This window comes from Papio anubis, chromosome 5 (assembly GCF_008728515.1).
Source record: "Papio anubis isolate 15944 chromosome 5, Panubis1.0, whole genome shotgun sequence".
Classification (NCBI taxonomy): Eukaryota; Metazoa; Chordata; class Mammalia; order Primates; family Cercopithecidae; genus Papio; species Papio anubis.
The window spans coordinates 138,836,836-138,853,543 of NC_044980.1; the positions used below are offsets into that span (position 1 = coordinate 138,836,836).

Genomic DNA, 16,708 nt, shown 5'->3' on the forward strand with positions numbered 1-16,708 from the left:
CACTGCTTATGAACTACTGATATTAGCCTTGAAGAAGCCATTATTGGTCCTTAGTTGAATATATTAAAGCTTTAAAAAGTCTTATAAAATGCAGGACCTATTTGTTCTTTATACAAAATACTTAGTAATTGAAGTCAAGTCAAAATATTCTCGTTTGTTCTTTTAAATCATCACGAAAGTTCTCATTTAAAAAAAAAGCTAATTTACTATTTTTCTTTTTTTAAAAAAATACAGCGAACTCCATAAATGAATATACTATAAAAAGTTGTTAGGTACACCTCAGCCTTCATAAACAGTATAAAGTACACCTCAGAAAAGAAGCATACTAACACTTCCATGTTCATCTTAAAAACTAGAAACTTCTAGGAAACAGCAACAATTTGTTTTTTTAAGAAGAGTTTGGCAAAAACCATTTCTCTTAGACACCCAAAGAAGGGAAAAAAATTTATTAGGTCCAGTAATCAAAGATGACTTGATAGAATTATGATTACATGCAGAATTGGATGGTTAGAAATGAAATCAATCTATTTAGGTCCAGCCTAAGGTTCTGATCGCCAATGAGTAGACACAATCAGAGTAGTAGTATTCCTAAGAAACCAGGATAAATCTCCAATGTGCATGAGTTTAATGAACCAGATAGATTATCGTATCGCCAATATCCACCCTTATGCCATTCTCAGTCAGATGAATTTTCTTGCTCATGAGGTCCACATTGAAAACAGCATGCTCAGAAATCGGGGTCTTCTCGGTGTGCTCTTTTCCCAGGACAGGAACTCGTCGAGGCCCCAACAGTGGATCATCAAATCTCATCAGTTTCACTTTGGAAAGGTCTACAACAAAATAAATTATCAATATAAGCATTTAATTACAGTCACTGACTCAAACCCTGGAAGCAGTCTGAGAACTCACTTTTTAAACACACTGGTTGTTATATCTAATCAAAAATATTTTCTTCAGATGATTAAATAAAAGCCACGCCAGGCATGGTGGTTCACACCTGTAATCCCAGCACTTTGGAAGGCTGAGGCGGGTGAATCACTTAAGGTCAGGAGTTCAAGACCAGCCTGACCAACATGGCGAAATGCTGTCTCTACTAAAAACACAAAAAAATTAGCTGGGCCTGGTGGCAGGCGCCTGTAATCCCAGCTGCTCGGGAGGCTGAGACAGGAGAATCGCTTGAACCTAGAAGGCAGAGGTTGCAGTGAGCCAAGATCGCACCATTGCACGCCAGCATGGGCAACAAAGTGAGATTCTATCTCAAAAAAAAAAAAAAAAATCTCAGGAGCAAAGCTAAAATGTAGCAAATCTTCATCCCCTTTCAGCTTTTACCCAGGTTAAAGTGTCAGAGATTCTGACATCTCCTGGAATTATAACCTAAGAGAGAGAAAGAATTGTGTGTATTTTTTAGCATTATCCTATTTGGTCTCTCAAATCATTTTTATATGCTTCAATTAACCATTGTACAGAGTATCGAAAAACCTAAAACTTATCCCTTTCTCGAGCTCCCTGGAATACACTAAACCTGCAAGAATTGTAGCTTTTCTCGGAGATACTTTTGGATAAATAATGACTACTCTAAGAAATGGCATTACCAGTTTCTCATTTGCTCAAAACAGTTTCTCATTTGCTCAAAAGATGAAAGTATTTATATTAACAAGTTGATGAGACAAGGAGAGTGGGTACAAGGCAGAGAAAGGACAGAAATTTAAGCTTTCAGGATTTTAAGCTTTAGGATGAGCTCTAATACCCACCCTGCTTGAGATTTTCCTAATCTGCTCTTACGCAAGCTGATAAAATAGCGCCTGACCAAAAAAAAAAAACACCTGTCCCTTGAACAACTTTATAATTCAACAATCCTACCAACAACTGAGCCCAAAAGAAGTATATTTATTTCAGCAATTCTGAGATTTCCCAACATCAAATGGTTTTATTTCACATGGCAGAAAAACGCTAGAAATGACTACAAATGCTGATTCTGGGTTTATATCTCATTCTAAGTGTAGTATGGCTAGTTATAATTAACCTGATCCATAGAAATAGAAGATATTTTCTGAATTACCTCCCACCTCTTTCTGAAACACACCTGAGCTACACTCCCTCATGTTGACTTGAGAGTACAAAGCTTAGCATAAGAAGGATAAGAGATAAAAGAAGACGTTAATGCAGCTGGCGGCTATGCCAAGAATACAAGTTATCCATGCATTATGTTCTCTTTGGGAAACAAAGACCGAAGGATTGCAAGTTTAGAGAAGGGGCTTATAGAACAATTACCTGCGACTACCACAAAAGCAAACCCTGTATAAGAGTCTTTGGAGAGTTTCTGCAGAGACTATACAATCTATTCCAAGACACAGTACAAGCCCTGAAAATTAAAATGGGAAGGGAGCAGGCGCAATCTTCATGACAGCTACGATCTTATTTTGGGGAAGAATACAATTCATTTTAACAGCTATTGCAATTCAACTTCAGTGGTACCAATATTTTGCTATAGACACAGTGACAAGTTCTGCCAGATTTTATGCATAAGGCCTTTTACTGCAGATCTGCCTCTGCCTCTCTCTCTCTCACACACACACACTCTTTCTCGCTAAAACAGACCTCCCTCATCATTCCAAGCAATTCTGAATCAAACTAGTTCAAAAAAACCTTAATACTCAATCAGGCTTCTAAGTGACAAAACATATTTGCTTTGATGTTTCACCATGTAGTTCATTACTGTCCACAGATTCGTAGAGCTTTCTTAGTGGTTTAACTGTCTTTTATCTCAGACTTCTCTTACCATTGAAACTGTTGAAATTTAAGTCTGCAACTACATAAGATTTAAGGCTCTTAGAGAAAAGATGAGAGTGACTCTAAGTCCCTAGGGACTGATAATGAGAAATGAAGACTTTCACTTCCAAGTTATTAGTTTATATATGACATGAGTTGTGAGTGATTCAAATTTATTATCATCAAATAGTTCACTCAGTGGCCTTTGTGGAATGAAATGATAGTTTTAGTCCAGTTCCTCCCAGACGCAGATCATAATCACCCTCAATACAATTAGCACTAATTGGACAATTTGCTGTCTAGTGCAGCAAACAGACCAATAACTATGTTACTGAATTTAACTCCTCTTCCATCTCATATACTCAATATACTCAGGCCCTTTAGATATCAAGGCATCCTGAGGGCTTTTGGTAAAGTATCAAGGTTAGATCTCTTCTGCAGATACTTATAGGAATAGCAATTTCAAACTCCCTCTAATGTTTCTATTTTCTAAAATTTACAGCAGCTACTAACATCAAACTTAAGACACTTTAGATAATATTTTTCACAGCTAGTAAGACAAAGGAGATAAGAATTATGCCAAAGGCTCAATGAGAAAAGACAAGAAATAGGAAATACATTTCACTACAATTCTGCAGAACCCAGTCAGTGCTATATTTGAGTACATTTGAAATAGAGGTAGATTTAACATAATACAATATTCAATACAGAAATACATCCTTTCATGTGTTATAACATCATAATAATCCTATCCAGGCAGAGCTGGCGTCTCATGCCTGTGATCCCAGCACTTTGGGAGGCCGAGACAGGCAGATCACTTGAGGCCAGGAGCTCGAGACTAGCCTGGCTAACATGGCGAAGCCCTGTCTCTACTAAAAACAGAAAAACTAGCTGGGTGTGGTGGCTCATGCCTATAATCCCAGCTACTCAGGAGGCTGAGGCAGGAGAATTGCTTGAATCTGAGAGATGGAGGTTGCAGTGAGCTGAGATTGTGCCGCTGCACTCCAGCCCGGGTGACAAAGGGAGACTCTATATCAAAATAAGTAAATAAATACAATCCTATCCAGCGGGTTCACACAAATATCTATTTTCTTTAAAAGCCACTACCATGCTCTTTCTGCTTTTTGTGGCCTGTAAGTTCTGAGGATGAAGCTATCATTCTATGGTACCCAGTTCACTGAGAGGACATAATAAATGCATATAACAACATGATGAAACCTGAAGATATTTTGCTAAGTGAAATAAGCTAGACACAAAAGGAAAAATATTGTGTGATTCCAATTATATGAGGTACTGAGAACAGTCAAATATATAGGGGTAGGAAGTAGAACAGTGTGGTGTGAATATAAATTTGTATAGCCATTATAAAAAACACATATACGGGTTCCTCAAAGTATTAAAAATAGAACCACCACATGATGGAGCAATCCCACTACTGGACATATATCCAGTAAGAAATGAAGAAATGAAATCAGTATGTTGAAGAGATATCTACACTCCCATGTTTATTGCAGCACTATTCACAATAGCCAAGATATGCAATCAACCTAAGGGTCCATCAACGGATGAATGAAAAGAGAAAATGTGGTATACAATGAAATATTATGCAGACATAAAAAAGAATGAAGTCCTGTCATTTGTGACAACATGGATGAGGCTGGAAGACATTATATTAAGTGAAATAAGACAGGCACAGAATGACAAATATCGCATGATCTCACTCACATGTGGAATCTAAAAAAGTTGATCTCATTGAAGTAGAGAGTAGAATCATGGTTATCAGAGGCTGGGAAGGATGGAAGAGAGGGGACTGGAAGGAGGTTGGTCAACAGGTACAAAGTTATAATTAAATGGAAGGAATAAGTTATACTGTTCCATTATACCGTAGATGACTACAGTTCATAATAATATATGGTACATTTCAAAATAGCTATAAGAGGAGCTGTTGAATGTTCTCACCACAAAGAAATGATAAATGAGGTGACAGATATGTTATTTATCCTAATTTGATAATTACACATTGTAAATATGTACCAAACCTCACACTGTACTCATAAATATGTACATTTATGTGTCAAAAAGAAAACTTAAAAGAAAAAAAGAAAGCAGAGCAGTGATTACCAGGGACTGGAGGGAAGGAGAATGGGAGTTACTATTTAATGGGTACAGGGTTTCAATTTGGGATGATGATAAACTGGGCAAAGGATATGAACAGACATTTCTCAAAAGAAGACATTCATACAGCCAACAGACACATGAAAAAATGCTCATCATCACTGGCCATCAGAGAAATGCAAATCAAAACCACAATGAGATACCATCTCACACCAGTTAGAATGGCAATCATTAAAAAGTCAGGAAACAACAGGTGCTGGAGAGGATGTGGAGAAATAGGAACACTTTCACACTGTTGGTGGGACTGTAAACTAGTTCAACCATTGTGGAAAAGAGTATGGTGATTCCTCAAGGATCTAGAACTAGAAATACCATATGACCCAGCCATCCCATTACTGGGTTTATACCCAAACGATTATAAATCATGCTGCTATAAAGACACATGCACATGTATGTTTATTGTGGCACTATTCACAATAGCAAAGACTTGGAATCAACCCAAATGTCCATCAGTGACAGACTGGATTAAGAAAATGTGGCACATATACACCATGGAATACTATGCAGCCATAAAAAGGGATGAGTTCGTGTCCTTTGTAGGGACATGGACGCAGCTGGAGACCATCATTCTCAGCAAACTATCGCAAGAACAGAAAACCAAACACCGCATGTTCTCACTCATAGGTGGGAATTGAACAATGAGATCACTTGGACACGGGAAGGGGAACATCACACACCGGGTCCTATTGTGGGGAGGGGGGAGGGGGGAGGGATGGCACTGGGAGTTATACCTGATGTAAATGACAAGTTGATGGGTGCTGACGAGTTGATGGGTGCAGCACACCAACATGGCACATGTATACATATGTAACAAACCTGCACATTGTGCACATGTACCCTAGAACTTAAAGCATAATTAAAAAAAAAAAAAAGAAGTTGTAGAGATGGATGGTGGTGATGGTTTCACAACAATGTGAATGTATTCAAGCCTCCTGAACTGTACACATAAAAATGACTAAAATAGTAAATGTTATGTTAGGTATATTTTACCACAATTTAAAACACATGTCTATAAACAACAACATCCCTAACCCTAGTATACTCTTGCTGCTGATGCTCCGTACAGAGGGAAACAAAATAAACTGCTATTTCCCTCCTAGTATACCCTTTCCCCTTACCTTCATGGGTATAACGTTCAAGGCCCCATCCAAACAATACTTTCTCCATAAATTAATCCCTGATCACTGCAAGTGGAAATAATCTCACGTTCCTCTGTTCTATACATTTTACCTGTACCTTTCTTACTACACTCAGCAATTTCTCCTTACATTATCATACACTTCAATAGTGTATGTTCCCTACTCCTCTACTAAATGCAGCTCCTCATGAACAGAACTCTGTGGACTCCCCAAAGCCCCAGTATATACAAAGGAGTCTCTACATACACAGTTGTCTCTACAAACACTACATATAGTAGTGTCTCAATAAGTGTCCATAGAAGGGAAACAACTTCAAGAGAACACAAAATATATGACAGAATTAATTCCAAAGAGCTATTTCAAGTCTCCTATTTTAATTAATGTTACTACCCTAATATAGTTCCATAAATTAGGTTATTGTTTGGGATTTATAAATCTTTTTAGAAAATTTTTGTAGTGATGGAAAGTGGCCAATCAACTTTTGATTGCTATCAAAAAGAAAAAAGACAGATAATACAAAATAGAGAATCACAACATTAATTTGTTGTGTAGCTCAGAAGAAAAATAAGACACACTATCTCCCTTCACACTCTGCTCACTGTAGGACCTAGCTGGATGATGAAAAGAAAAGCCATAAATTATTACATTGAATCTAATCACAAAAGATGCAGACTTATTCTTGATAGTAAGTTAAGATTACTGACATATTTTACCTGGAGTCACATTGTCTAGAAGAAAGAATATGAGCTTTGGAGGCAAACAGACCTGTTTGAATTCCAGCTCTAGAGTTTACTTACTAAACAAACTTTGCAAGTTACTTAGCCTTTTTAGCCTCCATTTCACCATCTGTAAAAGGAAAATAATAAGAACACTCTCTACATTATAGAATTATAAAAGGACTAAATGGTTAACACATGGAAGACACTCAATAACTTTTACTCTGTTTCTCTTCCTTCTCAAGGAACAGACCTGCTGGACAGGTTAGTTTAGAATATTAAGGGTATGTGTTCCTTGATTCTGAGTATCTCTGAGACAGAAATCACTCATTACAGTTTTAGAGCTAGAAAGAAAGATGGAAAAATATCTAATCCCTCTATTGTCCTCACATGAGTAAACGAAAAATCAGTTTTAAGCTTAAGTGACATGGCAAAGTCACTAAGCTACCTAGCCACAGAGTCCCAAAAAGAATAGTTTTCTTGATTCTGAACCCAATACTTTTTCCATAATAATACACAGCTGTCCATAAGCAAGCCTGTTTCTTTTCTTTTTCCTTTCTACTTAAAACTCACCAAATCTACAAGCTACTGACAAATAGGAGTTTGGGGGAACAACTTACCTTTAATTCCTCGGTTCATTTTCATTAAACGCCTGATTATGGAATCACAGTTATCTCCTTGCCTGATTTCAATTTTGGTTGAGAAATGGCCATTGGATGGCTGAGGATTCACTAGAGAAACGGACACACCAGGCTAGGAAAACAACAAGAAAATAATAGTTTAACTTGAATACTGCTGAGGGAGGAGGAATCTCTGCTACGTTTTCAGTGCCCAATGAAAGATGGATCTAATTGTGGTATTTTAAAATCATGACTAAGGCATACTCAAATACAAAAGAAAAGCTGTACAAGCTCATGCTTATAACCAAATGCCTAGGTAAAGATGACTATGACTATATATATCAACACTGATGATGGACACTAACAATAACTACATTTTCTCTTCCACAACCACCATCATTCACTGAATCTCTACTATGTATTAGGCATTGTACTAAGCACTTTATCGACGTTAGTTCTAGATCCCTGAAGTCGTTCTTTTGACCCTTTTTCACAAATGAGAAGCAGAGAACCAGAAAGATTAAAAATCAGCACAAGGTCACACAGCTAGTAAAGGGCAAGGTCAGGATTAAACATAATTCTATGTTGTACTTATAGAAGCTACATAGTCCAAAACCCTGTTTATTATTTTTAAGTGGAAAAAAGTCAAATGAGTCTTGTGAAAGACTTAAATACATAGTATCTTAATGGAATACCTGAAAATGACTTGAAATAAATATATTTGTATAAGGAACATTTTCATATACCTATCTTCATGGCTCAAACGACTGAACTATTAAAAGCTACCACATCTTAATGCAATGAGTGTACTCCTTACATGACGCTGAATTCAGGAGGTATCCATGATCATGATTTCCTTATTCTTTCAAACTAGGCCTTTTCTGTTTGCTGGGTTTTCAAATGTGGCAGAAGTAACAAAACATATCTAAGTCCTCTGCTTATCAAGACAAGGAGGGCAGTTTATAGACTCTCCCAACTGCAGTCCCCTGGACTTTGCCAAATGCTGCCAATCTGAATGGATTCTTTGAGACTGAAAAAACAGAATCTCCTTCCTCAAGGATCTAGATCCAGAAATACCATCTGACCCAGCAATCCCATTACTGGGTATATACCCAAAGGATTATAAATCATTCTACTATAAAGACACATGCACACATATGTCTATTGCAGCATGGGTCACAATAGCAAAGACTTGGAACCAACCCAAATGCTCATCAATGATAGACTGGATAAAGACAATGTGGCACATATACACCATGCAATACTATGCAGGCATAAAAAATGATGAGTTATGTCCTTTGTAGGGACTTGGATGAAGCTGGAAACCATCATTCTCCACAAACTAACACAGGAACAGAAAACCAAACACCGCATGTTCTCACTCATAAGTGGGAGTTGAACAATGAGAACACATGGACATAGGGAGCAGAATATCACACACCAGGGCCTGTTGGGGTGGGGTGGGCAAGGGGAGGGATAGCGTTAAGAGAAATACCTAATTTAGATGACAGGTAGATGGGTGCAGCAATCCACCATGGTACATGTATACCTATGTAACAAACCTGCACGTTCTGCACATGTATCCCAGAACTTAAAAAAAAAAAAGGCCAGGCGCAGTGGCTCAAGCCTGTAATCCCAGCACTTTGGGAGGCCAAGGAGGGTGGATCATGAGGTCAGGAGATCGAGATCATCCTGGCTAACACAGTGAAACCCCATCTCTACTAAAAATGCAAAAAATTAGCCAGGCATGGTGGTGGGCACCTGTAGTCCCAGCTACTCGGGAGGCTGAGGCAGGAGAATGGCATGAACCCGGGAGGCGGAGCATGCAGTGAGCCGAGATTGCGCCGCTGCACTCCAGTCTGGGCGACACAGCGAGACTCCGTCTCAAAAAAATAAAAACAAAAAAACCCCAGAATCTCCAAAACTTTTTTGTCTTCACCAATAATGGCCCAAAACTAAGGGGTTAAAAAAAGCTATTGCAGCGTAACTTAAGATGATGCATCAATCCAGTTTATACTAAAAACAAAACAGCCTTGAATAACAATCAAACCAAGACTCATCTGAGGTTTAAAAGCTCCTTTTAACTGTCTAAAAAGGTTCTACATTTCCAGTATTTTTAAATAAAAACCAGATACTGAAAATCATACTTTTTATTTTTAAAACCCACAAATAACATCTGATAGTTCCTGTAATAGTAAAGTGAGGAAAAAGTAAGTATTGCACTGACCAAAGGAATTGGGGCATTTCAGGTACATCCCCATTTCTAGCAAACAATGGGGTCTACAACAAACCAACCACTTAATATCTCTGGACCTTACTTGGTTCTATTTTTTAAATGTGGATTTAGGTGTAATGATCTCTAGGTCTCTTCTAGTTTTAAAATGCAATGATTCAGTGAGATTCCTGCAACTTACTTCTATTCTAAAAACAGTAAGTGGTTTCCCAGGACAGCAGTCTTCCCTGATTTTATCTTCTGCTTCGGAGGCAAACTTGACTTCTATGTGCTCTAGCTAAATAGAGGGGAAAAAATGGAAGTTATTAGTATCACTTAATGTGATTCAAATTAATCACCACCTCATTTCACCAAGAACAAAACTAGGTTCTCCAGTTAACATGAAATGGTCTGTGCAATTTTATTATTTTCCATATAAATACTAAATGAAATCTGTAATCAGTTATTTAACATTGATTTTAGATGTCTCATAGTATTGTTATTTATATAGTCATGTTTATCATTTTCTATAATGAAATCTGGCATCTATCTGCCATATAAAACAAAATGAAAATCAGCATAAGAGGCTTCCACTTAAGACAAATTGAAGTTCAGAAATCTATCATTTGAGAATAAAAGGCTTCCACTTAAATAAATGGAAGAAAAGCTCAGAAATATAGCACAGTGCATATGTCTGAACATAAGATGACCCTAAACATAAGATGTGTCCGCATGGTCCAAGTGAAAAGATCCAGGAAGTTTTTTGACCTACATGAATATATATGAATATTTAGATATATATAAAATGGATGTCATTTAATGTTTATTAATTTCATTAACTCATTTAAAATAAAATACTTAATTAGAAACAACTTTCTTCCATCTCCACATTTCACAAAACAATTTTACTTAAACTCCAAACCTGTATTTTTTTTTTACTTGAGTGTCTTCATTATTACTAGGACCACTTTTTGAGTGCTCTAACAGTTTTCTAGAGCAAATGGCTTTTCCTTTTGCCTAAGTTGTCTGAGACCAGCTTATTTACAATCTATATATAAAGTTGTGACTGGGGCACAAAGATTGGATGGGGAGAAAGTCACAGATATGTAAAAGCTACTGGTACGGTTCTAGTTCTTGGATTGGGTAGTAGATTCATGAATGTTCATTTTATTATAAATTGGAAGAGAAAAAAAACATGGGAAGATATGGAACAATCATAATATATCATGAACCAGACATTATAATTAATCCAATTCTGCAAATCAAAAGGGAGGGGGGAAAAAAGCACCAATTCAGAGTACTCCATAACATAAGAGGTTTGGAAAGCATTTAAATATAAGGTCTCTTAAAAATAACTTGCAGTATAAAGTATAAATAATTTGCAGTATAAAGTATAAATAAAGTATAATTTGCTGCTATAAAGACACATGCACACATATGTTTATTGCGGCACTATTCACAATAGCAAAGACTTCTTGGAATCAACCCAAATGTCCATCAGTGACAGACTGGATTAAGAAAATGTGGCACATATACACCATGGAATACTATGCAGCCATAAAAAAGGATGAGTTCATGTCCTTTGTAGGGACATGGATGCAGCTGGAAACCATCATTTTCAGCAAACTATCTCAAGAACAGAAAACCAAACACTGCATGTTCTCACTCATAGGTGGGAATTGAACAATGACATCACTTGGACACAGGAAGGGGAACATCACACACTGGGGCCTATTGTGGGGAGGGGGAGGAGGAAGGGATAGCATTAGGAGATATACCTAATGTAAATGACGAGTTAATGGGTGCAGCACACCAACATGGCACATGTATACATATGTAACACACCTGCACGTTGTGCACATGTACCCAAGAACTTAAAGTATAATTAAAAAAAAAAAAATTTGCAGTATCATATCCAGACATACAGTTTTTTAATGTATAATTGATCATATGTAAATTAAGAATTGATAAAATAAGATGACAGATCTTTTTTTCCTGCAACTTTTATACTCACCCATTTTTTTTCTCTCCAAAAATATTTCTGACTGACATATTTAACAAAGATACTAAACACAGAAGATGAAGTTTATAAAAAGATTTATTGTAAAATAAAAGAGCTGGATTATGGTTTAACTACTGTTAAATAGTTATTACAATCCCTGGACCTCTTACCTCAAGGGAATTAGTCAGGTAGACTATATTCTCCATAAGCACAGCCTTTTCATCAAATTCTAATTGCAAATCCAGTATACGAGGCCCCATCTTCTCCAGGTTTTCCTAATAGCCAAAATGGTATGGAAAAACAAAATCACAGTAAGAACATGTTGGAAAACATACTTCCTTCAAAGTAATCATTCTTCTCTTAGTTGATAAAATCTCAGATTTCAGGAGTTAAAGGAAAGGCCTTGGACTCATGATTTCCTTTACCTACATTTGCTTGTTAATGAAATTTACTAGCTCCAAATAATTATCATTTAAAGTATTATAAGATTATGGCAGCAATGAAAAGATGGGAAGGCACAAGGTTTTCAGATTTATAAAGTAAATATGGTTTTATGATTGTTTATTTAGACTGACTTAATTTGCGAGCCCAAAGAATTCACTTGACAGAGAATCAACCAAATGTATGAAAATATCCCTTTAAGTTACCAAAAAAACCAAAATTTTAATTTTCTGAGATACCACCTTCTTACAGCTGTTTCAGAGAATAATGAATTAATAATATCCAAACAAAAAATCCCCAAAGATATTTCTGCAAAGTTTAAAGAAAAAAAACTCATACTACATGAGTACTCAAACATGGCATGTAAAAAATAATTTCTTATTCTTAATTTTCTTGGATAGTCGATATTTGCTGCACAAAATAGAATCCTAGAGATCCAAGTACATATGCATAGATACAACTACCTAGAACACGTTATACTTAATGAAAGTGACCTGACATTATTCCTGCTACTCACTGTTTTAGCTTACTATGCAAGTTCTATTTCTTTTTCCCATGAAAAGTGCTAGAAAGTCATTTTCTTATTCCCAGATTTATTAATCCCTTTCAAAGTTTGCAAAACCACTAATTTGCTTGGCAAATCACCAACATAATTTTAAAAATATATCACCACTCAAACAGTCTGATGATGGTTCTTCACATTTAAATGAGATCCTAAAGAAGCCAACTTTTGAATCTAATATCATTTTATACACACACACACACACGCTCTCTGTCTCTCGCTATATATATACACGTAACTACTTTTTGAATAGGTTTCCCTGGATTCTCTTAAAACATGTCATCAAAATTAATGGCCTCTGCAAACACCAATGGAATATTTTGTTGGATCCACATGTTGACAGTGATTTGGCATTATGACCAATGACACTAGCCACTGGGGAACCAATGAACTATGAACATACCAGCACTTATATTACAACTTGATTGGTGTAGGTCAATCCAGGATCCTAAATTACTTCTGAAACCTAAAATACCCTGAGGATCAAACAGTGACTTTGGTCTAAGAGAATTAAAAACCTTTTCCAAGAATACCAATCTATTATAGTATTGGAAAAGTTAAGAGGTCTGGTCTCCATCAGGCATCTGCAGCCAAGAAGACACAAGAATTAAAGGGCAGTAAAAGAATAACCACGATATGCTTAGTAGGCTGGAAGATACTAATTTGCATTTTCAAACAACATTTACCAAGCCTACTTCTTGACTGGTGCTACTTAGGTGTGTTAGGTATACTACGCAGCACTCCTAAAAAGTTAGGTTCTATAGTATCCTCATTTATGGATGAAAAATCCTATGGCCCAAAAAATTAAAGTTATTTGACCAAGGTCTCAAAACTAAGAAATGACAGATACACAGAATTTCAACCAAGATTTTTCTGGCCTCATAGTCTGAGATCTTAAGCAATATAAGCCTTCTTTCGGTTTCTTTTTGTCAAGAAATCCAACAATACATCAGCTATGTATATGAAGAAAACTAAGAGTCTAACCCAATAATTCTCAATGGCAAGAAGTGGAAGGTGATTCTGCCCCCAGCGGACATCTGGCAATGTCTGGAGATATTTTTCATTGTCATAACTAGCGGGAAAGGTAGTTCTACTGGCTTCTAATGGGTAGAAGCCAGGGATGCCGTTAAAGTGTCCCACAAGAACTATCGAGCCCAAAATACCAATAGAGCTATGCTGAGAAACCCTGGTCCAACCACTATAACCAGTGTTTATCCTGTTAAGCTGTACCTATACAAATATTGAATCCTGGTTCCAGGAATAGGGTCTAGGAAATGCAAGCCTCTATAAGCCTAATGTAAGCCAAAAGAGTATGTTTCTTTCCCAAACTTGAAAGAAGGGAAGGTAGAATATGAAGGGAACAGTTCAGTGCAGCAATTCTAAACCAATTTTTCTTCCACAATACATATTTTTCACATACTCAGTGATTCCACAAGTAAACCCAAAATCTGATAGATCATTTCTCACAGCCATTGATTGAAAAGTGCTATTTCAGCAGATTTCTGGCAGGAGACTATGTCCAAGGCTTTTCCCCATCCTTCTATTGTCCTATCCATCCTTCTATTGTCCTATCTAACCATTACTCATGTGGTCACAGCTGCATAAGGTCCACAGCTTACCTTAATCATGGCAACAAATGGCATGACTTTCTTCATGTATTTCTTCAGTTCTGGCATACTGCCTAGTTCACTAGCAATGACTTTGTTGTCAGGCAGTTTTCCATTATTGGCCTAAAAAAAGAAAGGAGGGAGAGTAATGTAGAAAAAAAAGTCTCAAGAATAAGACAGAATAGTAGATTTGACTATAGTCTGCCAGGCATAGAATGGTGGCCTCTACTGATCCTTAGAGAAAAGCAGAAAAGTGTCCAGCCCTAGCATCATGGAGAAGTGAAAGCTGAATGAACAATGCAGAAGGAAGTCTCCTATTCTCTATAAACTGACGACACATACTTTTTAGTTCAGAGGAGGAAAAAAAGTGATTTGTGTTGAATATTTCTCCTGTTCAGAAACTAAATGGTCTCATAAAAACTTGTTTTCAAATTTCTAAAAGCATTTCATTAGTCATATTAAAATAAAAAATTACACAACTATTATACAAGTTTATATAATGTCTGCTTTTGGACACTAGAAAGAAATTGTTACACTTGTGAAAAGAATCCCTAGCTATTGCCCTGTTAAAAACAGAATCATTTCTATCTACTCAAAAATAAATATCTATATCATATGTCACTAATGAGTACAATCCAAGTGTGCTTTAAATGAATCTAAATTCATTTCTTTCTACAGATATTAATGGTCCCCTCAACAGAGTGAGAAACAAAGCAAGTGGTCTTTTCAAAGTTTTGGGCGACTTATTTTCTCCTTATTGTAAAAGGAAGGGTTGGGAATGAATCTAAATGAAAAGGAACACATAACACAATTTCAAAAAATCTATTTTCAATTCCAAATTTTACTAAAGTACATGGGAAAAGATATTCTACTTGTTAATGTATTCCTCTGAAACACATAAAAAAGAAAAAGGGTGGGAAACACTCCTTTGCCTTATGTCACCAAAAAGGTGCCACATTCAACATAAGAACACTCTTCGTGATTATAAATGAACATTCTTTTCATTCTTGTGGATGAAAACATACAAAAATCTAAAAGAAAGCTGCTAATGCCAAAAGATACCACTGTTTTCAATTATCTAGTCAATGAATACTAAGTAAAAATACAACTTCAAAAAGAACAGAGGTGGTGCATTTTTTAATACCTAAGACATTACATATTATATTTGGGTTCTTCCATTGCTTCCTTGAAATTACTGGTATGAATATATAATCCACTGAGGTAGTTTCACTTTTCTGCCAACCAAAGTAGCTTTTATCTTTTATTTACCTTAATTCAAAATCTGCAAGCAGATTCTAAAGGCCACCTTCTATTTCTAACATACACAATCAAAGGTGGAGGTAGTTTTCCATAAAATAGACTCACAAGGAATACAAAAACATTTGCTCTTCTCTCTGAAATTTTACAAATGTAAAAGCAGTTTTTCTTAGCATTTCTTAATTAACTCTGAAAAGTATTCAGGCAAAATTCCAATAACAGTCTAGAATATCAAAGCTAAGAATTTTTCCTTTATGTTTCTTCTTTACATTTTGACCACAATCCATATTTTGTCTCTCTTTTTTAAGTGCACCTTAGTAGTCTGCATCTAGCAATAACTGTTTTAATAACCTAAGCAAAAAAGCCCAAGTCCACAAACACACTTTGTTTCTACATTTTGAATGCAGAGGAAAAATAGATTTTTTTCTTTCAGGAAAACTTAGATCTAAGTTATTGAGTTCCCTTTAAATGGATTTATCATTATCTGGCACAGCCAAAAATGTCTTCAAGTTCTACATTTCTATAGGTAATTATCAAACCAAACAACATTTAAGGTACTCAAGAACAAAGCTTCACTTTTTTCCAAACAATAAATGAGGTTATGGTTTGAAATAATTTAATGAATGAATAAATTTAATGAATGACTCCCACTGCTCAAGTTATAACAAATTCCAAAGGCAAACTCTGTCCTTTCATTTCATTATTTCAACTACACATATGAAAACCCCCAATTCTTTTGATTACATTCAACTAGATCCAATGTATTTTTGTATAAATGTTTCAAAAATGAGAGAAAAACAGCAGCTTTTTCCTCAGCATCCATTTAAGAGTCACCAAGAATAACAAAAGGATGCTCTCTGCCTAGAGGGAATGACACAAAGCTGCCTATCTTTCTTCTCCCAGACATTGCCAACATCCTAAAAACAAAAACAACATAGGGAGCATACAACACCATCGGGGGGAAAAGTTTACTGAGAGCATCACCTCAAAGTGTTTACGTAGAACAGACAGGGTGGTATGTTGCCAAGGTGGATAGTTCTTTGCCACATAGATGGTGCAATGTGAGGGCTTCTGCAGGGGTTGTTTGTCAGTCTTCTACATGGTAAAAGAAAGGAAAAACATTCAATAGCTTTTATATAAACCAAAAATGAGAAGAACCCTCCCCCAATATACACCACCATGGTCTTCACCATTAATGAAAATCTTTT

At 36.2% G+C, this 16,708-nt stretch overlaps 1 protein-coding gene across 5 annotated transcripts in view; it reads right to left on the reverse strand.

Annotated features, from left to right (window-relative positions):
• Nucleotides 1-430: 430 nt before the first annotated feature.
• LARS1 (leucyl-tRNA synthetase 1) overlaps nt 431-16,708 on the reverse strand; it is a 69,060-nt gene continuing 52,782 nt past the window's right edge. For 4 of the 5 annotated variants that reach the window (XM_021939833.2, XM_003900299.5, XM_009209326.4 and 1 more), the window contains 6 exons: nt 16,485-16,595; nt 14,256-14,366; nt 11,804-11,908; nt 9,834-9,929; nt 7,420-7,552; nt 431-830 (listed from right to left, as the gene is read on the reverse strand). In XM_021939833.2, coding sequence (XP_021795525.1) covers nt 625-830; nt 7,420-7,552; nt 9,834-9,929; nt 11,804-11,908; nt 14,256-14,366; nt 16,485-16,595 — 762 coding nt within the window. In that variant the 3' untranslated portion in view covers nt 431-624. Of the gene's footprint in view, nt 831-6,880; nt 6,930-7,419; nt 7,553-9,833; nt 9,930-11,803; nt 11,909-14,255; nt 14,367-16,484; nt 16,596-16,708 lie in introns of all 5 variants that reach the window. The other variant, XM_017960013.3, reaches the window with a different exon arrangement.